The sequence below is a fragment of the Heteronotia binoei genome, chromosome 15 (genome assembly GCF_032191835.1).
Source record: "Heteronotia binoei isolate CCM8104 ecotype False Entrance Well chromosome 15, APGP_CSIRO_Hbin_v1, whole genome shotgun sequence".
NCBI lineage: Eukaryota > Metazoa > Chordata > Lepidosauria > Squamata > Gekkonidae > Heteronotia > Heteronotia binoei.
In genome coordinates this window covers 61,437,365-61,460,975 of record NC_083237.1, presented here as the reverse complement: position 1 = coordinate 61,460,975, position 23,611 = coordinate 61,437,365, and the positions used below count along the sequence as shown (strand labels likewise).

Here is a 23,611-nt window from a genome sequence, read left to right as displayed (position 1 = left end):
CACAATCTCCTCTACCTTCCTCCCCCACAACAGACACCCTGTGAGGTAGATGAAGATATTGGATTTATATCCCGCCCTCCACTCCAAAGAGTCTCAGAGCGGCTCACAATCTCCTTTACCTTCCTCCCCCCCACAACAGACAACCTGTGAGGTAGATGAAGATATTGGATTTATATCCCGCCCTCCACTCTGAAGAGTCTCAGAGTGGCTCACAATCTCCTTTCCCTTCCTCCCCCACAACAGACACCCTGTGAGGTGGGTGGGGCTGGAGAGGGCTCCCACAGCAGCTGCCCTTTCAAGCACAACCTCTGCCAGAGCTATGGCTGACCCAAGGCCATTCCAGCAGGTGCAAGTGGAGGAGTGGGGAATCAAACCCGGTTCTCCCAGATAAGAGAGGTATGGCTGACCCAAGGCCATCTCAGCAGGTGCAAGTGGAGGAGTGGGGAATCAAACCCGGTTCTCCCAGATAAGAGAGGTATGGCTGACCCAAGGCCATCTCAGCAGGTGCAAGTGGAGGAGTGGGGAATCAAACCCGGTTCTCCCAGATAAGAGAGCTATGGCTGACCCAAGGCCATTCCAGCAGGTGCAAGTGGAGGAGTGGGGAATCAAACCCGGTTCTCCCAGATAAGAGAGGTATGGCTGACCCAAGGCCATCTCAGCAGGTGCAAGTGGAGGAGTGGGGAATCAAACCCGGTTCTCCCAGATAAGAGAGCTATGGCTGACCCAAGGCCATTCCAGCAGGTGCAAGTGGAGGAGTGGGGAATCAAACCCGGTTCTCCCAGATAAGAGAGGTATGGCTGACCCAAGGCCATCTCAGCAGGTGCAAGTGGAGGAGTGGGGAATCAAACCCAGTTCTCCCAGATAAGAGAGCTATGGCTGACCCAAGGCCATCTCAGCAGGTGCAAGTGGAGGAGTGGGGAATCAAACCCGGTTCTCCCAGATAAGAGTCCGCACACTTAACCACTACACCAAACTGGCTCTTACACCTTACACCAAAGTAAGGTGCAGCAGCTATTTTGGGGCTGTGCCTACCATACCAAGTCAAAATCCCAAAGGTGCCCACCTGCAGACTCAGAAAGGTTCAGACGATGGCTGCAGATAGATCCAGGTAGGGTTGCCAATCCCCAGGTGGGGCAGGGGATCCCCCGGTTTGGAGGCCCTCCCCCCACTTCAGGGTCATCAGAAAGGGGTGGGGGGAAATGTCTGCTGGGAACTCTGTTATTCCCTATGGAGACCAATTCCCCATAGGGTGTAATAGAGAATTGATTGGTGGGTGTCTAGTGCGCTCTGGAGGGGCTGTTATTTGAGGTAGAGGCACCAAAGTTCAGTATAGCATCCAGTGCCTCTCCTCAAAACACCCTCCAAGTTCCAAACGGATGGGACCAGGGGGTCCAATTCTATGAGCCCCCAAAAGGTGCCCCTCTCCATTATTTTCAATGGAGGGAAGGCCTTTAAAAGGTGTGCGGTCCCTTTAAATGCAATGGCCAGAACTCACTGGGGAGTTCAGTTACGCTTGTCACAACCTCGCTCCTGGCTCTACCCCAAAGTCCCCAGATATTTCTTGGACTTGGCAACCCTAGATCCAGATGGGCAGCCGTGTTACATCCTGAATAAAATTTGTTGGTCTTAAAAGGTGCCACCGGATTCCGACTTTGTTCTAGAGACCCTGCAGCAACTTACGCAGAATTCTACTGCACGAAATGAAAGACTCTCCAAATCTGCATGAGTAGATCATGCCAACGAAGATGAGGCAAGCAGTTGTGTACAGGCGCCGAAGCGGTGCTTCCAATCACTTACAATTCCGTTCACCTCCTTTCCCGCCCACCCCGACTTCAGTTTCCATGTCCGAGCCTTCTTTTGGTCTTTGCTCCCCTTTCCTTTTTCCACCATGCTTACGCACAGCCAAGAGTTTCGAAAGGCCTAGAATCCTTGTGCGTGGTATCCAGCAATGCCGGACTCATCTGAGTATCTACGGGGCAGAGCTTCGAGACAGCCAGTTTGGTGTAGTGGTTAAGTGTGCGGACTCTTACCTGGGAGAACCGGGTTTGATTCCCCGCTCCTCCACTTGCACCTGCTGGCATGGCCTTGGGTCAGCCATAGCTCTGGCAGAGGTTGTCCTTGAAAGGCAGCTGCTGTGAGAGCCCTCTCCAGGCCTCACCCACCTCACAGGGTGTCTGTTGTGGGGGAGGAAGGTAAAGGAGATTGTGAGCCGCTCTGAGACTCTTCAGAGTGGAGGGTGGGATATAAATCCAATATCTTCTTTTTCTTCTTCTTCTAGCAAGACGGCAAGGCTACCCAATGAGAATCCCTCTTTTTTTAAGAGATGTTTTCAGTCTACTACAACATCCAGGGGGCGGGAGCCAAAAAAAGCACACTGGTAGTTGCTAAGCGACCTCACAACACTTTAAACTCTCCGATTATATAAAAGCAGCCGATTGAGAGCCAGTTGGTGTGGTGGTTAAGCGGTAAACTCCAATAAGAACATAGAGAAGCCATGTTGCATCAGGCACCCAATCCAACACTCTGTGTCACACAGTGGCCAAAAAAAAAAAGACCAAGTACCATCTAGAGGTCCACTAGCGGAGCTAGAAGCCCTCCCACTGCCGCCCCCAAGCACCAAGAATACAGAGCATCACTTGCCCCAGACAGAGTTCCAACAATGCACTGTGGCTAATAGCCACTGATAGACCTCTGCTCCATATGCTTATCCAATCCCCTCTTGAAGCTGTCTCTGCTTGTAGCCACCACCACCTCCTGTGGCAGTGAATTCCACGTTAATCGTTCTTTGGGTGAAGGACTTCCTTTTATCAGTTCTAACCCGACTGCTCAGCAATTTCATTGAATGCCCACGAGTTCTCGTATTGTGAGAAAGGGAGAAAAGGACGTCTTTCTCTACCTCCTCTATCCCACACATAATCTTGTAAACTTCCATCATGTCACCCCCGCAGTCGACGTTTCTCCAAGTTAAAGAGCCCCAAGCGTTTTAACCTTTCTTCATAGGGAGTGTTCCAACCCTTGAATCATTCTAGTTGCCCTTTTCTGCACTTTTTACAAAGCTATTTCTTTTTTGAGGCGTGGCAACCAGAATTGTACACAGTATTCCAAATGAGACCACACCATCAATTTATACAGGGGCATTATGATACTGGCCAATTTGTTTTCAGTTCCCTTCCTAATAATTCCCAGCATGGCGTTGGCCTTTTTTTTATTGCAATCGCACACTGTCTTGACATTTTCAGGAGGACCAGGTTTCATTCTCCACTCCTTCTCCACATGCAGCCACTGGGTGATCTTGAGCCAGCCCCGTTCTCTCAAGAGCAGTTCTCGGAGAACTTTCTCAGTCTCACCTCACAGGGTGTCTGTTGTGGAGCAAGGAAGGGAAAGAGCTTGTAAGCTGCTCTGAGACTGAGTGAAGCACAGGGTATAGATCCAATCTCCTCCTCTTCAAATGAAATGCAGGATGCGTGTACAGCTTTCACCTTCCTCTCCTCTAAAACGGGTGGCCAACAGTAGCTTTCCAGATGTTTTTTTTGCCTACAACTCCCATCAGCCCCAGCCACTGGCCACGCTGGCTGTGGCTGATGGGAGTTGTAGGCAAAAACATCTGAAGAGCTACCATTGGCCACCCCTACAAAAGAAGGGTGAGAAGAATGAAGAGGGCTGCAGAGGCAAGAATCAAAATGGGAGGGGGGGGAGGAAATGGGTGAGATACTCCTGCATTTTGTCCTTTGCATCACCAATTTAATACTATGTTCTTATTCTATCAGTGGGCTCACAACCTAAGAAATGACGTTCTAATCCCAGCTGTTGGCTGGGAGATCCAGGGAAGAAACAAGAAAATACTGGATGAAATTCTATGCCTGGTTAGATACTCAAGACTCTTAAGGTTCTCTGGTGTAACCAAAAGATTTATAATATAAAATATTAAAATGTTGATGATGTTTAGCTTAAGAGATAATATGGGACAATTTATGTAAAGAAAGTATTGCAGATGTAAACTTGTACCCTTTGAAAGTATCTTTATGCAGAATGTTAAAATGTATTGTGCTCTCTATTCTCTACCCCTATTTTTTCTGAAACGAATAAAACTTAAAAAAAAAAATGATGTTCTATAACACCAGCCAGTTTGGTGTAGTGGTTAAGTGCTTCTCTTGGAAAACGGGGTTTGATTCCCCACTCCTCCACTTGCACCTGCTGGAATGGCCTTGTGTCAGCCATAGCTCTGGCAGAGGTTGTCCTTGAAAGGGCAGCTGCTGTGAGAGCCCTCTCAGCCCCACCCACCTCACAGGGCGTCTGTTGTGGGGGAGGAAGATAAAGGAGATTGTGAGCCACTCTGAGACTTGGGAGTGGAGGGCGGGATATAAATCCAACGTCTCCTTCTTCAAAATAATGGCTATTGACAGGGCTTTTTTTGTAGCAGGAACTCCTTTGCATAATAGGCCATACACCCCTGATGTAGCCAATCCTCCTGGAGCTTACAGGGCTCTTCGTACAGGGCCTACTGTAAGCTCCAGGAGGATCAGCTACATCAGGGGTGTGTGGCCTAATATGCAAAGGAGTTCTTGCAACAAAAAAAGCCCTGCCTACTGAATGCTACACTATCTTCCCAAAACATACATTCTTCATTGGTGAATTATACATGCAAAACGGTGAAAGAAAATGAGAAAACAATAATTAGCAACAGAAAGAAAACCTCTAACATTAATTTATACCCAGTCGATTTAGATACTAGGCTGCGGCATACCAGTTCATATTCCATTTGCAACTTCTCAAATTCCAGTTTTTCATGTCAGAACTAGAAACCAAGACCCACAGCTGCCCCTGAAAACAGCATAGTGTCCCTGATACGCCATTCTCCATAATATAAATGCATGAAAGGACACGGTTGCATTAAAAATTTCCTACATTGTCCACTTTTGTTGCAGGTGGTGGTGGTGATTGGAAAAGAGTGACATTTTCCACGACCAGACAGACATTACTGAAAAAGGCAGAGGAGGTGGGGTAAGGGCTGCTGATTTAAACAGTAGCCACCTGACTCAAAGTTCTGGCAGGGCTTTTTTTGTAGCAGGGACTGCTTTGCATATTAGGCCACACACCCCTGATGTAGCCAATTCTCATGGAGCTTACAGGGCTCTTTGTACAAGGCCTACTGTAAGCTCCAAGAGGATTGGCTACATCAAGGGTGTGTGGCTTAATATGCAAAGGAGTTCCTGCTACAAAAAACCCCCTGGTTTTGGCCAACATAGAAGAGACACAATCAAGTTTGCTTTTCTGCAGAAGAGGCACAGAAGGATGCCACGTGTTTCCTGGGGAATCCATTTCTCCTTGGCATAAATCCTTTTGCCCAACATTCAGTTAACACACAAGCAGGGGTGACAAACTCATTTGTTATGAGGGATGGAGCTGACATAAATGAGACCTTGTTGGGCTGGGCCGTGTGTGTCATAAAATGTAACCCCAGGTAGCAGAGATATAGACTTTATAAAGGACACAAAAGCACAAATGATTTTTTTAAAACTTAAAATAGGACTCGTTGACTTTAAAAGGTGCTCTCTTTTTATCTCTCCTATGGGATCCAGGGAACTGGGCAAAGGATGCTCTGACTCTTTCCTTCTTTCCCCAGAGGACGAAGGGGGGGGGAGGAGCCTCAGCCAATAGAAGGAAGAGATGCTTGGCTCAGCAGCTCTGCTGCACGATTGAGAGGCTGGCAAAGCAGGCGTTGTCTCCCCCCCCCTTCTCCCCAAGGGAGGAGCCTCAGCCAATGGAGAAAATAGAGGTTTTCCTCTGCAGCTCCTATGCAACTGAGCAAGCCTTTCAAACCAAGCTGTGATGCAGAAGAAAGCAAGAGAGAGGGAGAAGGAAACGAACGACAGCCAGTTGCTTGGGGGGCCTGCTTTGGACCCTGGGCCGCATGTTTTATACCCTTGAATACAATCTCAGTGAGAAGCAAGGCATGTAGGGGGAAAAATAAGAACATAAGAGAAGCCATGTTGGATCAGGCCAACGGCCCATCAAGTCCAACACTCTGTGTCACACAGTGGCAAAAAATTTTATATACACACATACACGTGGCTAATAGCCACTGATGACCTGTGCTCCATATTTTTATCTAAACCCCTCTTGAAGGTGGCTATACTTGTGGCCCGCACCACCTCCTGTGGCAGTGAATTCCACGTTAATCACCCTTTGGGTGAAGAAGTACTTCCTTTTGTCCGTTTTAACCTTTCTGCTCAGCAATTTCATCAAATGCCCACAAGTTCTTGTATTGTGATAAAGGGAGAAAAGTACTTCTTTCTCTACTTTCTCCATCCCATGCATTATCTTGTAAACCTCTATCATGTCACCCCGCAGTCGACGTTTCTCCAAGCTAAAGAGTCCCAAGCGTTTCAACCTTTCTTCATAGGGAAAGTGCTCCAGCCCTTTAATCATTCTAGTTGCCCTTCTCTGGACTTTCTCCAATGCTATAATATCCTTTTTGAGGTGCGGCGACCAGAACTGCACACAGTACTCCAAATGAGACCGCACCATCGATTTATACAGGGGCATTATGATACTGGCTGATTTGTTTTCAATTCCCTTCCTAATAATTCCCAGCATGGCGTTGGCCTTTTTTATTGCAGACGCACACTGTCTTGACATTTTCAGTGAGTTATCTACCACGACCCCAAGATCTCTCTCTTGGTCAGTCTCTGCCAGTTCACACCCCATCAACTTGTATTTGTAGCTGGGATTCTTGGCCCCAATGTGCATTACTTTGCACTTGGCCACATTGAACCGCATCTGCCACGTTGACGCCCACTCACCCAGCCTCAACAGATCCCTTTGGAGTTCCTCACAATCCTCTCTGGTTCTCACCACCCTGAACAATAATCTATATGTCTTTTCCACATCTATATGTCTTTTCCACATCTTCCACATGAAATAATCTATATGTCTTTTCCACATACGTTCCCCACCACTGCTACAGCCCAGGGTTCCTCAGGATACTGGCCTTTGCACGAAGAGATATGCGGAGTATCTATATCGAAGACGGGATATAATTTGGTTATTATAAAGAAAAAATGACCCTCTTACTCGGTTTATAAAACTGGTTTTTTTTAAAAAAAGAAATTACTAATGACACAGATGATTCCCCTCCCCCCCCCACAAACCAACCTCCCCCTTTCCAAAGACAAGTCAACAAAATGCCCCATTTTGGTACAATTATTGGTCACTTCATTGTAAAAAAAAATATATATATTAACAACAACAACAACCCAAAGGGGTCTGGCCACTACTGTCTTTTGCTCGAATGCTGGTCAGAAAAATGACAGAAAAAACTCCCATCTTCTACAAAAGAAAAGTCACGTCACCTTGGAGCTCTTGAAATCCTCTCCTCCCTCCACAGCATGCCAGACGCTCCACCCCCCTCTGCAAAAAAAATCCACCTGCTCTTCCGTTTCTTCGCTACCCCCCTGCTTGTTGCCACGCACTCTCACAAAACATACCCCCCCACCCCACCCCATTTCCCTCAGCAGGAAACGCTGGATATCCAGTTCGTCACAGGAAATAGCTAAGTGCAGCTGTGGCCATTTTGGGCTCTTTCTTTCTCGCTCTCCTTAGTCAAGGTGTGAAATTTCAAGACTGTACAAGATTGTCCACTTTGTGGAGAGTCGGGGTCAACTGTCGCAAAGTCCAGAACCTTCCGCGGCTCATGCTTTCTGGAACCCGTCTCTCCTTGACTGTTTGCCAGGAAAAAAAGGGGGGAAAAAAAGTCTCTCACTGCCATGTTTTTGTTTGTTTGTTTTAAAAAAAGAGAATTTGTACAAAGTTCTGAGCTGGTGGCTAGAATTTTGGGGGTAGGGAGGAGGCCAATACGTGAGGGGGGACAATTAAGGGGGTCTGTTGTGAGAACCCCTGCCCGCTTCTCACAAGAAAGGGGGGAAGGAAATCCCCTCAAAACTTTAAAAAGAGAATAAAACTCGCTCCCCACAAAGACAAACGAAAAAAAACAACAACGAACGCCCCCCCCCCCCCATTCGCTGGTTGTCAGCTGTTTTCTACCACCCTGCTCCTCTCACACACAAACATACGCCATTGTACGTGATGTGTGTGAGGAGAGGAAGATAATTAAACCACAGTGATTTCCCCCCACCCCTCTCCTTTCCTCCCAATCCTAGTTCTCCAGCCGCAGATGTCGCTGTTATCTGGAGAAACAAAGCCGAATAAGAGCACAGCGAGAAAAGCGACCGGAGGAAGGGAATGGCTTAGTTGGAGTCCGAGTCGGAAGAGTCTCCTGAGGATGACGAGGAACTGCTGCTGCCCTCTGATTCGTTATCGTCATCATCTTCGTCGTCGTCGTCATCCTCTTCGTCGTCGTCTTCTTCGTTCTTGGCATGAGGAAAAGAAAGAGAGAAGCTATAAAGTGAGCCTGGCATGAGTGCATAGATCCAGAGAAGTCACCTGTGTTAGTCTGTTGCTGCAAAATAGTAAAGAGCCTAGTAGCACCTTTAGGACTAACACATTTTATTGTAGCATAAGCTTTTGACAAACACAGCTCTCTTCGTCAGATGCATCTGACGAACAGAGCTGTGTTTCTCAAAAGCTTATGCTACTTCTTCATATAGTGTCAGGGCCGTAACTTCTGAGACAGTAAAAACGGTCCAATGAAATTATACAGATTAAGACTCCTCTATCCAATCACGGAATCCAGGCAGCCAGTTGTCAAGTGGTGTAAAGAGTGGCACTCTAAATCTGGAGAACTGAGTTTCATTCCCCACTCCTCCTCCACATCCAGCTGCTGGGTGACCTTGGGTCAGTCACAGTTCTGAGCTGCTCTCTCAAGAGCAGTTCTCTTAGAGCTCTCTCAGCCCCACCTACTTCACAGAGTGTCTGCTGTGGGGAGAGGAAGGGAAGGAGATTGTAAGCCACTCCGAGTGAAGGGCAGGGTATAAATCCACCTCTTCTTCATGGTGTAGAGCAGGATTTCCCAAACTTTTCTTTCCTCTGCCCCGGTTATTTTTACACTTCTCCATTGTGGCCCACTAAAATTTGGGGGTGGAGCCAGGAGACTTTGGAGGTGGAGCCAGGAGACAGAAATTATGTCATTTCCTGTGGTGTCAAGGGCCAAGTGATGTCACTTCTGGGGCACACTGAACCAAAACTCCACCTTTTCCTGTGATGTCACTTCCAGGGCATTCCCCCAAACCTGCCTCTTCTTCGGAAGTAAATTCATTTTCAGAAAAATCTCTCTGAAACTCATGCTGAGCCAAAATGAGGGTGGAAAATGGGCGGTCCTCTCTTTCCACACACACACCTGCATGCACCTATTTGTGTGTTCTTCTCCAGCTTGCAAGCACTCCTAATGCCCATGTTCAATTGCCTGCACCACCTACACATCCCTTCCTCAACAGCACTGGCCAGTGTATGCAGTTGGGAGTGCTGTTGCCATTGCCATCAGGAATGCCAGCACTGTGTACCACCCACACTGGGCTCTGGCAGCTGCTCTACCTCAAAATATGCTGACACATTTAGTAGGCTCTTCCTTTAGCTGCTACTACTGGAACCCTGCCTCAAGCTACAACCAAGCTTGCTTGGTTTCATCTTTTGACAGCTATTTGTCATACTTTTCTTTGGTTGAAACACTGGGAAATTGCTGTGAAAGGTAGCAGAGAATTGTACTGCAATTAATGAATTAATTTCAAGTTATATGTTCATACTAGCTTTTCTGCAGTTATCCCAAAATGGATATTTATGAGGGGCTTGCAGCTTTTTATTGGCTGTGTTTCCCATGCCTTTAAAAGCAACCTGTTGTGCAGATACTTAGCCAGTGAACTTCTTTCATTCTTTTTAATATCTACAGGAGGAGTTTAATCTTGGTGTCAGACAGGACCAGTAAAATGGTGCCAAGTTCATAGTACCATCACTTCCAGTGCTGTTGAGATATACTGCAGTAATACTGCACTAACAGATAAATAGTAAAATAATCAAATAGTTAAAACAGGTCAAAAGATTAAAAATAAAACAGTTAAGCCGCAGCTCAGAGTTGGCAGCGGTGGGCATGTATAAAACTATCACCTAGAAGTACTATAAATTCACTGATATCCAGAGACTTATGGGAGCTGTGGCACTTGCGACTGCGTTTCCTGGTGCATGCTTCCTCTTCTCTAAATCAAAAAGTCAATGTGGACATTCCTTCAACTCACTGGACTTGGAATTGCCCAGAAGGCGTTTCCTTTGTGTCTTTTGGAGTCACCCATTCAGGCAACAGTTGCCTCTCCTCACAGGCTGTCACTCAGCTCAGAACTTCCCAGCATTTTGCAAATGGTCCCTGATCCCATGGCAGCCATTTTGTGCCTCAGTGCATCCTCCCTCCGGCAGCCATTTTATGATGGTGCCCGCTACCTATTCTCCAATCGCCAAAGAGCTACCAGCCTCAAAGGGAACTCCTCTACTAACAACTCTGGAACCCCTCGTCTTGGGAATGAAAGACAGCACCGGACACACAAACCACAGCCTCACCTCATCCCCGTCTTCGCTCTCTTCCTCGCTGCTTGAATCAGAGGAGTCTCCTCCTTCCTCGGAAGAGTCCCCATTGTCATCGTCGTCGTCTTCCTCTTCGTCGTCATCATCGTCGTCATCGTCCTCATCCTCCGATTCCTGTGGATAGCACAGAGCATTTAACTGAGACACGTGTGTGTCCAGAGGTAGGTAGAGATACCACCAACATTAAGGGTTGCCATCGGCGGGGGCTGGGGGCTGAAGTTGCCAGATTCAGGCTGGGGAATTCCTGGAGAATTGGGGCTGAAGCCTGGGGAGGCCTGGGACCTCAGTGGGGTACAATGCCATAGAGTCCACCCTACAAAGCACCAGTTTTCTCCAGGGGAACTGATCGATCTGTATAGTCTGGAGATGGGCTGTAATTCCAGGGCATGGGTAGTCAAATCGTGGCTCAGGAGCCACATGTGGCTCTTTTGCATATATCGTGTGGCTCTTGACACCCCCACTGCCCTGTCGGCTGACTTGGAGAAGGCATTTCTTTCTTTAAATCACTTCTCCAAGCCAAGCCAGCTGGCAGTCTGGAGAATGCATTTAAAGTTTCTTTCTTTCCACCTCTCCCTCCCTCCTTCCATCTATTTGCCTTCCTTCCCTCAAACATCTGACGTTCATGTCTTGTGGCTCTCAGACATCTGACATTTATTCTATGTGGCTCTTACACTAAGCAAGTTTGGCCAGTCAGCCTGTTCCAGGGCATCCCCAGGTCCCACCTGGAGGCTGGCATCCCTACTCAGCAGCTGGAATTCGCTGGCTGTCTTTGCGCATCCAAGACTATGTGAAGATGACCCAAGCAGACAAGACACTCGCAAACATCCCCCTATGACAGCTGAATATGAGAAAATGCTGCTCAGGGGGTTTTTTTTTTAGCAGGAATTCACAGGAACACAGTTCCGGCTGGCTTGGTGGCAGGAGGTGTGGCCTAAGATGCAAATGAGTTCCTGCTGGGCTTTCCCCACAAAAAGTCCTGTGTGAAGCAATGGTGAGGTCAGGAGGTGTGGCCTAATATGCAAACAAGTCCCTGCTGGGCTTTTCCCACAAAGTCCCGTGTGAAAAAATGTCAAGAGGTGTGGCTTAATATGCAAAAGAGTTCCTGCCGGGCTTCCCCCCCACAAAAAAAGTCCTGTTTGCAACAAATTTATACCCCGCCCTTCTCTCTGAATCAGAGTCTCACTCTCTTTTACCTCCCCCCCCCCCCACAACAGACACCCTGTGAGGTAGATGAAGGGATTGGATTTCTATCCTGCCCTCCACTCCGAAGAGTCTCAGAGCGGCTCACAATCTCCTTTACCTTCCTCCCCCACAACAGACACCCTGTGAGGTAGATGAAGAGACTGGATTTATATCCCGCCCTCCACTCCGAAGAGTCTCAGAGCGGCTCACAATCTCCTTTCCCTTCCTCCCCCACAACAGACACCCTGTGAGGTAGATGAAGATATTGGATTTCTATCCCGCCCTCCACTCCGAAGAGTCTCAGAGTGGCTCACAATCTCCTTTACCTTCCTCCCCCACAACAGACGCCCTGTGAGGTAGATGAAGATATTGGATTTATATCCCGCCCTCCACTCCGAAGAGTCTCAGAGCGGCTCACAATCTCCTTTACCTTCCTCCCCCACAACAGACGCCCTGTCAGGTAGATGAAGATATTGGACTTATATCCCGCCCTCCACTCCGAAGAGTCTCAGAGTGGCTCACAATCTCCTTTACCTTCCTCCCCCACAACAGACACCCTGTGAGGTAGATGAAGATATTGGATTTCTATCCCGCCCTCCACTCCGAAGAGTCTCAGAGTGGCTCACAATCTCCTTTACCTTCCTCCCCCACAACAGACGCCCTGTCAGGTAGATGAAGATATTGGATTTCTATCCCGCCCTCCACTCCGAAGAGTCTCAGAGCGGCTCACAATCTCCTTTACCTTCCTCCCCACAACAGACGCCCTGTCAGGTAGATGAAGATATTGGATTTCTATCCCGCCCTCCACTCCGAAGAGTCTCAGAGCGGCTCACAATCTCCTTTACCTTCCTCCCCCACAACAGACGCCCTGTCAGGTAGATGAAGATATTGGATTTCTATCCCGCCCTCCACTCCGAAGAGTCTCAGAGCGGCTCACAATCTCCTTTACCTTCCTCCCCCACAACAGACGCCCTGTCAGGTAGATGAAGATATTGGATTTCTATCCCGCCCTCCACTCCGAAGAGTCTCAGAGCGGCTCACAATCTCCTTTACCTTCCTCCCCCACAACAGACGCCCTGTCAGGTAGATGAAGATATTGGATTTCTATCCCGCCCTCCACTCCGAAGAGTCTCAGAGCGGCTCACAATCTCCTTTACCTTCCTCCCCCACAACAGACGCCCTGTCAGGTAGATGAAGATATTGGATTTCTATCCCGCCCTCCACTCCGAAGAGTCTCAGAGCGGCTCACAATCTACTTTACCTTCCTCCCCCACAACAGACGCCCTGTCAGGTAGATGAAGATATTGGACTTATATCCCGCCCTCCACTCCGAAGAGTCTCAGAGCGGCTCACAATCTCCTTTACCTTCCTCCCCCACAACAGACACCCTGTGAGGTAGATGAAGATATTGTATTTCTATCCCGCCCTCCACTCCGAAGAGTCTCAGAGCGGCTCACAATCTCTTTTACCTTCCTCCCCCACAACAGACGCCCTGTCAGGTAGATGAAGATATTGGACTTATATCCCGCCCTCCACTCCGAAGAGTCTCAGAGCGGCTCACAATCTCCTTTACCTTCCTCCCCCACAACAGACACCCTGTGAGGTAGATGAAGATATTGGATTTATATCCCGCCCTACACTCGGAAGAGTCTCAGAGGGGCTCACAATCTCCTTTACCTTCCTCCCCCACAGCAAACACCCTGTGAGGTAGATGGGGCTGAGATGGGCCTTTCATGGTAGATGGTAGATGGGGCTGAGATGGGCCTTTCAAGGACAACTCGTGCAGCTATGGCTGACCCAAGGCCATTCCAACAGGTGCAAGTGGAGGAGTGGGGAATCAAACCCGGTTCTCCCAGATAAGAGTCCGCACACTTAACCGCTACACCAAACTGCGTGCACAGAAAATACTAGATGAACAAAGGGGGCTTTTTACCCCTGAAATGGTCATTTGGGCTGCAGAAAGAAGAGAAGAGCTGTCTCAGGGGTACTTACTGACTTAGACTGCATTGAAGGCTTCATCTTGGGATTTGGGCCTCGCATCTTCCCCATGTTCTTCCGCTTCTGTTGAGATGGGGAGAAGGTCAAAAGACAGTTAACGTGTGAGATTAGTAAATGCCCAGTGCCTTTCCTCTTTAAGAAAGCACAGCACGGCAGCCAAGTGAAAGTAACTTTATACAGGATCAGTCTAGCCTCTGCAGAGAGCCTAAAAATCTGAAACCAAAAACATTCCAAATAGAAAAGGAAGATGAGAACATTTGACTTTTCTATTCAACACTCTTACAAGCCAGCGGGAGGTGTGTGTGTGTTTGTGTTCAAGAAATTAAAGATTAATATACAATAAGGGCCAAAAATTACAAGCAGAATTTAAAAATAAAAATAAAATCATAACCAAAAATACATACATGTCTTTATTACAGAAAGTTAAAAGCATTTTGTTTGTACGCACCTGGAAGTCATGGCGACCTCTGGTGACTAACCCCTGCTGGGGCCCTGGAGGATATTTAGGGAAGTGGCTGAATGAAGCCTGCCTTCACCTCCCAACACCAGGTATTCAAGGAGGTCTTCCGTCCAAGGGTTTGCCACAGCCCAAGTGCAGCATCAGCAGATCCAGGCCTTGCAGGACATACCTAAGTTTCGCAGGGCTTGTAAGACGGAGCTCTTCCACCAGGCGTTTAATCTACTAGGCGTCCTCTGAAACCTTCCCCCACCACTTTACTATCCATGTGCTGGAGTTGGGTCAAAGGGTCTGAGTTACAACCTTAAGTGTTGTCAATGACCTGAAGCTGTGCTAAATGGTGTTAACCAGCTGAAGTTGTACCAACTGCTGAACGGTGGCCTCTGGCTGTATTATTGTTGGAGTTACGACCCTCTGTTTATGTATTATGTTTATGAGATATTTTACGTTTGTTGTGCTTAATTGGATATGTTTTATTGTTATTGCAATGTTTTAATGTTGCAAGCTGCCCTGAGCCTGCATGGGGAGGGACGGTGGCTCAGTGGTAGAGCATCTGCTTGGGAAGCAGAAGGTCCCAGGTTCAATCCCTGGCATCTCCAAAAAAGGGTCCAGGCAAATAGGTGTGAAAAACCTCAGCTTGAGACCCTGGAGAGCCGCTGCCAGTCTGAGAAGACAATACTGACTTTGATGTACCAAGGGTCTGATTCAGTATAAGGCAGCTTCATATGTTCAGGATGGGGTATAAATCGCAAATTAAATAAAAATTAAATTAAACTAGTGCAGTGGTCCCCAATCTTTTTGGCACCAGGTACCAGTTTCACGGAAGACAATTTTTCCACGGACCCGGGGGGGGGGGGGCAGCTTCCAGTTTGGTGTAGTGGTTAAGTGTGCGGACTCTTATCTGGGAGAACTGGGTTTGATTCCCCACTCCTCCACTTGCAGCTGCTGGAACGGCCTTGAGTCAGCCATAGCTCTCACAGAGTTGCCCTTGAAAGGGCAGCTGTTGTCAGAGCACTCTCAGCCCCACCTACCTCACAGGGTATCTGTTGTGGAGGGGCGGGGGGAGAGAAGGTAAAGGAGACTGTGACCACTCTGAGACTCTGAGATTCAGAGTACAGGGCAGGATATAAATCCAGGATCTTCTTCTTCCCTATCAGCTGCGCCAACCCGAGGAGAAAAACCAAAAGGAAGACCACCATAGATTTCTACCCCGCCCTTCTCTCTGAATCAGAGTCTCAGAGTGGCTTACAATCTCTTTTATTTTCTTCCCCCACAACAGACACCCTGTGAGGTGGGTGGGGCTGAGAGAGCTCTCCCAGAAGCTGCCCTTTCAAGGACAACTCTGCCAGAGCTACGGCTGACCCAAGGCCATTCCAGGAGCTGCAAATGGAGGAGTCGGGAATCAAACCTGGTTCTCCCAGATCCGTGCACACAACCACTACACCAAACTGGCTACTTAACCACTACACCAAAAACAAAAGGAAGCTGTACAAAGTCAGCTCTGGAATAATTGTGCAAAAGTGTTCTGCTCTAGATGTCTAAAGCCAGTGTGGCTTTGTGACTGTGGTGTTGGAAGAGGAAAGGGATGAAGCAGGTTCAAGCCTCCACACTGACCTGGGGCCAGCCACTCTCCCAGCCCAACTAGGATGCTGTGACAAGAAAAGAGGGCAGCTCTTTGGAATGGAAAGGACACGATAAAAATATAGCACCCCAGAATAATTGCTCAAGGGTTCCACAGCATTTTGTCGCTCCCAGACGCTTAACGAAAGAATCCAGGGATCGTTCTAGACCAGAGATTGCCAATGTTGTTGAGTCAGCGGGCACTTTTGGAATTTTGAGAGAGAGTAGCGTGGGCTTCCACAAAATGGCCACCATGAGTGGGGGGGGGGGGGGGGGGTGAGGCCAAACAAAATGTCCACCAGGAGGGAGGGAGACGATGTCAGCTCTTTGCTTTCCATTTCCAAAGGAAGGGGAGGATTTGCTCCCTGCCCAAGCTCAAGGGACAAGGCTGCAGAGCTCACAGACGTAAGGAAGTTCATGTTTGTGGCCAAGCCGAGGGCACGTGGCTGTGATGTGCCAACTTGGGCGCCTGCCTCAGTGCTTTGCCAGTCTGTCACCTAGAAGGGAGTCGCCTGAATCTTTTCTATTCCATTCCATTCATGGCCCTTTCAGTTTCATCTCAAAGACTTAGCAAAACAACTGCTGCCATGTTGGAGAACACTGCAAAGACACAGGCCTCTGATCTCTTATGTCAGAACTGCCATTCCTGACTGACCAAAGGCCTTGAACATTACTCTGCAAGGACCCAAAAGCCTGGAACGTGACACTTTAGGTGCACAAACGAAGTCCCTCTCCCCAGAGTTATGGCTGCCTTTAAAGAGATAGCCTGGCTGTTTCAATGAACGAGTTATCTCCCCAAACCACCTCGGACGTGTGCGCAAGGTACTCACATTGGAGGTATGCTCTTTGTAGGCCGCTCTCTCTTGTGGTGACAAACTCTGTTTAAAAAAAAAATGGGGGGGGGGGAGGGAGAGAAAACCCAAGATTAAAAACATACATCAAGGGGAGAGAGGAAAGAGAAGGGGGATTTTTTTCACCCACTTCCTTCAGACTTTAATGATGGTTCTTACAAGCAGTGTTCCCTCTAAGCTAGCATGAGCTAGTTTACAGCTTTTTAACCTCCAGCTCGCGCATTTTTGTCTCAGATCAAGGATGGCCCCAGAGAAAAATCATTTATACAGCGGCTCACAGCTTTCATGCTAATAGTTCACAAAACAGAATTTTTGCTCACAAGACTCTACAGCTTAGAGGGAATATTGCTTGCAAGGACTTGACTTTTTTGACATTCCACGATTTTTGCCCTCTTAACTACTAAACCCATTCTACATATAGGAAACTGAAGTCTGAGTGTAATGCAAACCCATGCACTGATGGGGTTAGTAGAAACCCGGCTTCAGTTGAGGGAGGGTCCCAGAAGGACCCCTCTAACATGGTCTAAGGACAAGGAAGAATGCTGGACAGTTCACAAGCTGGACAATCATGCAAAAACAAAAAACGCACACAGGGCAAAGAGCTATTTGCTGTTCATGGGCAAAAGCATACAGTCAGGCTGGAGTTCCCCAGGAGTGGCTCCCTACTTTCTTTCCCCCACCGAATTGCCTCACCTTCAGCCACAGGTCCAGGTGCACCTTGTACTGTTTCTGCTGCTCTTCGGCCAGCTTCTTGTATTGCTCCTTCTGGCTCTGCGAGATGCGCTGCCAGCGGCTCCCGATCTCCACCATCCGCTCCTTCAGAGGGAGGTGGTTGAGTTCGCCGTTTGAGAGCAGCTCCTGAGAGAACTTCTGATACCCGTTCCTGGTGAGGTGACACAAGACAGCGCGTTTGAGGTGGGAAAGACAAGACAGAAAAGACAGCAGGGACACTTCTTAGCACACTGGGACCCCAAATGCTGCGTCTATGGATGCCAGCCTCCAGGTGGGACCGGAAGATCTGGAGTTACAGCTCATCTCAAGACTAGAGACCACTTCCCTTGGAGAAAATGGATACTTTGGAGGCTGCACTCTATGGTATTGTACCCCACTGAGGTCCCTGTCCTCTCCAGGCTCCACCCCCAATTTGCAAAAGGAGGAAGACCTGGCCTGCTGGTCCCGCCTCTCTCCCCCCTCCTGCTTAGGTGAGGACGGGCGAGTGAGAGGCATCGGGTTTTCCAGGAAGACCTAGTTTGCTGGCCCTTTAGGGGTGTCAAACTCATTTGTTACGAGGGCCATATGAACGTATGAAGCTGCCTTCTACTGAATCAGACCCTTGGTCCATCATAGTCAGTATTGTCTTCTCAGACTGGCAGCAGCTCTCCAGGGTCTCCAGCTGAGGTTTTTCACACCTATTTGCCTGGACCCTTTTTTGGAGATGCCGGGGATTGAACCTGGGACCTCCTGCTTCCCAAGCAGAGGCTCTGCCACTGAGCCACAGCCCCATTCATGGCTCTCCAAGGTCTCAAGCTGAGGTTTTTCACACCTTTTTGCCTGGACCCTTTTTTGGAGATGCCGGGGACTGAACCTGGGACCTTCTGCTTACCAAGCAGGTGCTCTACCACTGAGCCACAGCCCCATTCATGGCTCTCCAGGGTCTCAAGCTGAGGTTTTTCACACCTATTTGCCTGGATCCTTTTTAGTTGGAGATGCCGGGGATTGAACCTGGGACCTTCTGCTTCCCAAGCAGATGCTCTGCCACTGAGCCACAGCCCCATTCATGGCTCTCCAGGGTCTCAAGCTGAGGTTTTTCACACCTTTTTGCCTGGACCCTTTTTTGGAGATGCCGGGGACTGAACCTGGGACCTTCTGCTTCCCAAGCAGATGCTCTGCCACTGAGCCACAGCCCCATTCATGGCTCTCCAGGGTCTCAAGCAGAGGTTTTTCACACCTATTTGCCTGGGCCCTTTTTTGGAGATGCCGGGGACTGAACCTGGGACCTTCTGCTTACCAAGCAGATGCTCTACCACTGAGCCACCGTCCCTCCCCTTATCTGACATAAAGACCTTGCCAGATCTGACATAAAGACCTTGTCAGGCTGGACCATGCGTATCGTAAAACATAATGCCAGGCAGCAGAGATATAAACTTTATTAAGGACACAGGCCAACACAATTGCAGATTTCTTTTTATAAACCTAAAACATGCTTAAAAGAGTAGCATTCTTGCAATATTTTGTTTTATTTATCTCTGAGAACAGACACCTCTTGCTCTGAATTATTGCATCAAAATCTGGAGACAGGCCAAAATGTCACATTTTACCCCAGGCTTTTAGCGACAGGTTTCGTTTATACCAGCTTTTTAAACGGTCTGCTTTGGTTTTATGGCTAATTTTTGTGGTTTACAAAAATTGTGTTTTGACACTGCTGCACTGAACAGAACTCTTAAGAGACGGTATAGAAATATCCTACATAAATAAAAACTTACCCATGTATCTAATTAAAAATTTGGTGGGTGTTTCAAAAGCCCATGACATGTGGAATGCCCTCCCGGAGGCCATAAGGGCCCTGCTGGATCTTTCTCAATTCTGCAGGGCATGCAAAACTGAATTATTTCGACAGGCCTTCAACACCTAAACCGGGAGAGGACTGCCACCCTACACCACATATGAACATATGAAGCTGCCTTCTACTGAATCAGACCCTCGGTCCATCAAAGTCAGCATTGTCTTCTCAGACTGGCAGCGGCTCTCCAGGGTCTCAAGCTGAGGTTTTTCACACCTATTTGCCTGGACCCTTTTTTGGAGATGCCGGGGATTGAGCCTGGGACCTTCTGCTTCCCAAGCAGATGCTCTGCCACTGAGCCACCGTCCCTCCCCTGACTGGCAGTGGCTCTCCAGGGTCTCAAGCTGAGGTTTTTACACCTATTTGCCTGGACCCTTTTTTGGAGATGCCGGGGATTGAGCCTGGGACCTTCTGCTTCCCAAGCAGATGCTCTGCCACTGAGCCACAGCCCCATTCATGGCTCTCCAGGGTCTCAAGCTGAGGTTTTTACACCTATTTGCCTGGACCCTTTTTTGGAGATGCCGGGGATTGAACCTGGGACCTCCTGCTTCCCAAGCAGATGCTCTGCCACTGAGCCACAGCCCCATTCATGGCTTTCCAGGGTCTCAAGCTGAGGTTTTTCACACCTATTTGCCTGGATCCTTTTTTGGAGATGCCGGGGATTGAACCTGGGACCTTTTGCTTCCCAAGCAGATGCTCTGCCACTGAGCCACAGCCCCATTCATGGCTCTCCAGGGTCTCAAGCTGAGGTTTTTCACACCTATTTGCCTGGATCCTTTTTTGGAGATGCCGGGGATTGAACCTGGGACCTTTTGCTTCCCAAGCAGATGCTCTGCCACTGAGCCACAGCCCCATTCATGGCTCTCCAGGGTCTCAAGCTGAGGTTTTTCACACCTATTTGCCTGGATCCTTTTTTGGAGATGCCGGGGATTGAACCTGGGACCTTTTGCTTCCCAAGCAGATGCTCTGCCACTGAGCCACAGCCCCATTCATGGCTCTCCAGGGTCTCAAGCTGAGGTTTTTCACACCTATTTGCCTGGACCCTTTTGAGTTGGAGATGCTGGGGATTGAACCTGGGACCTTCTGCTTCTGAGGAGCTACGATCATTACAGGATCACAATCAGAAAAGTAAGATCCCGCCTATATCAAAGCTGTACAGCACCATAAAATATTTTAACTGTAATTGTAGTTTATTGGTTTTAAATTGTAATTATAGATGTCTGAACTGACTGTTAGCCGCCCTGAGTCCACTTGCAGAGAGGGCGGGATAGAAATCTAAAGTAATAAATAATAATAATAATAAAAGCTTATACCCAGAATAAAACATTGTTGGTCTTAAAGGTGCCACTGGACTTAAAACTTTGTTCTGCTGCTTCAGACCAACACGGCTACCCACTCACCCTCTCCCCAAAAATGCCAATACTCACATGGGGGGTTTCTTTGGCTCACCCTGGAATTTCATCTTCTTGGAGGCATTTGTAGAGCAAGGTGGTGCTCTCATCTCGCTTAATTCCCGCTGCAAGAGAAATAACAAGGAACGACAAGGCTTGGAGACCTGGGTGAACTCAACAGAAGAGAAGCAGGGAATCACAGAGAGCGCTTCCTCCCTCTCTCCTTCTTCCTCTGAGCCCTCAAAATGGGCAATATAGCTCTACTTTCCTCCACGACAATGAGAAACAGGGTTGCACTTACCAAGGGCTTTTTTTGTAGCAAGAACTCCTTTGCGTATTAGGCCACACCCTCCTGATGTAGCTAATCCTCCAAGAGCTTACAGTAGGCCCTGGAAGAAGAGCCCTGGAAGCTCTTGGGAGGATTGGCTACATCAGGGATGTGTGGCCTAATATGCAAAGGAGTTCCTGCTACAAAAAAGCCCTGCGTTTACCTATAACTGTTGTTCATCACCGTCTTCCATGCAGATGCACATTGCAACCGCGCTTGATTTTTCCAGCTTGAATTCAACAACTGGGCCGTCCGTCCCAGTGTTAACTGAGCACATGTGGGTTTTCCCCCCGCCGAAAATGTCACGTGACCTGGAACGGACTGCCCCCATTCCCTCAGTTCCAATCAAGCCGCCATGAGCATATAAAACCAAAAGTAAAGGAAACTAAAGAGAGCTCACAGCGGGGTAGGAGGGAGGGAATGTGTGTCTGCACAGAAGATGTCAGTGAACAACCGTTACAGATTAAAGTGCAACACTGTTTTCATTGTCTGTCTTCTAGTGCAGCCCCACACTGGGACCACTCACAAGCTTTACCTGTGGAGAGAGGGTGAGTTTCTCACTGCAACAAGTGTAGGACCACTTGACCCACATCTGCATCTCTCTTCTCTTGTAGGTGAGTGGCATAGCGGCGAATAAATGTATCCTCTGAAGCCCAGGTGGCTGCTCGGCACAGGTCAAGCAAGAGGACGTGGCGATGGAAGGCAGCCAAAGAGCCCTGAGATCTGGTGGAAGGAGCTCGAATACCGAGCGGGCATGGGACACCAGCCTCCTTATAACACAGACAGAGAGGACCCATCGTGAAAGAGATTGGGAAGATGCCGTCTGACCCTTTTTAGGGCCCCAGTAACAAATAAAAAGTCTACTGGGCTTACGAAAAGACTTTGTCCTGTTTATACAATAAAGCAGGGATTGCTTAAGGTCCAAAGTATGCAAAGCCTTTTCTGATGGAGTGATCGGTTGTGGGAAAAACACAGGGAGATTAAGAAGAAAGTGGATTTATATCTCGCCCTATTCTCTGAATCTTAGAGTGGTCACAATCTCCTTTACCTTCCCCCCACCCTCCACAACAGACACCCTGTGAGGTAGGTGGGGCTGAAAGAGCTCTCCCAGAAAGCTGCCCTTTCAAGGACAACCTCTGCCAGAGCTGTGATTGACCCAAGGCCATTCCAGCAGGTGCAAGTGGAGGAGTGGGGATCAAACTCGGTTCTCCCAGATAAGAGTTTGTGCACATAACCGCTACACCAGAGGTAGCCAACGGTAGCTCTCCAGATTTTTTTTGCCTACAACTCCCATCAGCCCCAGCCATTGGCCACTGAAATTGTGGCCAAATGGACTTTTATGGAAGACACAGAAAGACCCCATTGGGCTAAAGAAAACAAACAGTCAAAATAGGTCCTGATGGCAAAAAAGGAACTAAAGGAATGAAGATGATCCTTCCCAGGTCACATGACTTTTTGATGGGGAAAACCCACACATGCTCATTAACACAGGGACGGACCACTCCGTTGTAGACCGCAAATATCGATCTCCATTGCCGGGGTAGGAGGGAGTGCAGTCCCTCCGCAAGTGCAGTCCCAATATGTGTCTGTGCTAGAAGACGGACCATGAACGAATAACTTTCCTCAGATTTTAAACTTTTTGATTTTGCAGTATTTAGCAAATCGGCAGCAAATAACAGAAATCCACTCACGACTGTTTTGGAAGAGGATTAGTTTCAGGGCGGTGTATAAACCATGCCCCTCCCCGTGCCCCCAGTATATATTTGTCTTCAGACAAATCCAAATTCTGCAAGAAGAGGTGGTGGTTTTTACTCTTCCACATTATTGCCACTTTGTCAGTCCCAGGCGAGGGAGGGGGGGGAGAGGGGAGTGGTATGCAGGGCCTAAAACTTTACCCGCATTCTCCACACATCTTATTATCACCTCCCTGACTTTTGGGGTTGAATACAGGCATTGATGCATACTTCCAAGCGTACCTTTGCAGCAACAAGTGCTAGATTAAACACATGTGCGTGCTCACACACACACGCACAAGCTGAGAGACTTATAAAGCCATATTCTGTCTCCAATGAAACGCTGCGTTTCCCCCTGTCTTCTGGCAGAACTGCAGCAATAAATGCAACCCTGACGCAGCACCCAGTGCCACCATGTCAAACACAAACAAACCCTAACTGGGGTGGCTATCGAATACCAACCTCGTATCGTTTCTGATCCTCTGCTGCTTTCTTGATCCACATCAGCTTCTCCTTTTTCTCCATGTTATTCCAGGTGGTTTCCATGGCTTTTAGCGCTTTTCCTCTATCGTTCTAGGGCAGGACAGGAAATCAGTACACACCACAGAGAAGATTCTACAGGATGTTCCTTTGTGGAGTTCACGACACAACCAGCCGCGGTTTGTTTTCTCCAGAGAAACCTGCCCCCCCAATTTGAATGTGGTTTATTCAGTCAGAAGATGGGGCCATCCGTGTGTTGTCTACATCCCATCTAGGGACAGGTACATTCCCTGCCCCAAAGGGGTGATAACATCTGAAATCTTGTGAGAATCTTCCCAACCCTAACATAATGGGAGACAGGACAAAATGTCACATTTTACCCCAGGCTTTTAGTGACAGGTTTCGTTTTACCAGCTTTTTAAACAGCCTGCTTTGGTTTTATGGCAAATTTTTGTGGTTTACAAAAACTGTGTTTGGACACTGCTGC

The 23,611-nt window shown here is 48.3% G+C and overlaps 1 protein-coding gene across 1 annotated transcript in view; it reads right to left on the bottom strand.

Moving 5' to 3' along the window:
* Positions 1-7,192: 7,192 nt before the first annotated feature.
* UBTF (upstream binding transcription factor) overlaps positions 7,193-23,611 on the bottom strand; it is a 101,852-nt gene continuing 85,433 nt past the window's right edge. Inside the window, exons 15-21 of the mRNA XM_060255346.1 lie at positions 23,107-23,217; positions 20,620-20,708; positions 17,326-17,515; positions 16,612-16,659; positions 13,699-13,767; positions 10,501-10,638; positions 7,193-8,369 (exon numbers count right to left, since the gene is read on the bottom strand). Coding sequence (XP_060111329.1) covers positions 8,247-8,369; positions 10,501-10,638; positions 13,699-13,767; positions 16,612-16,659; positions 17,326-17,515; positions 20,620-20,708; positions 23,107-23,217 — 768 coding nt within the window. The 3' untranslated portion in view covers positions 7,193-8,246. The remainder of the gene's footprint in view (positions 8,370-10,500; positions 10,639-13,698; positions 13,768-16,611; positions 16,660-17,325; positions 17,516-20,619; positions 20,709-23,106; positions 23,218-23,611) is intronic.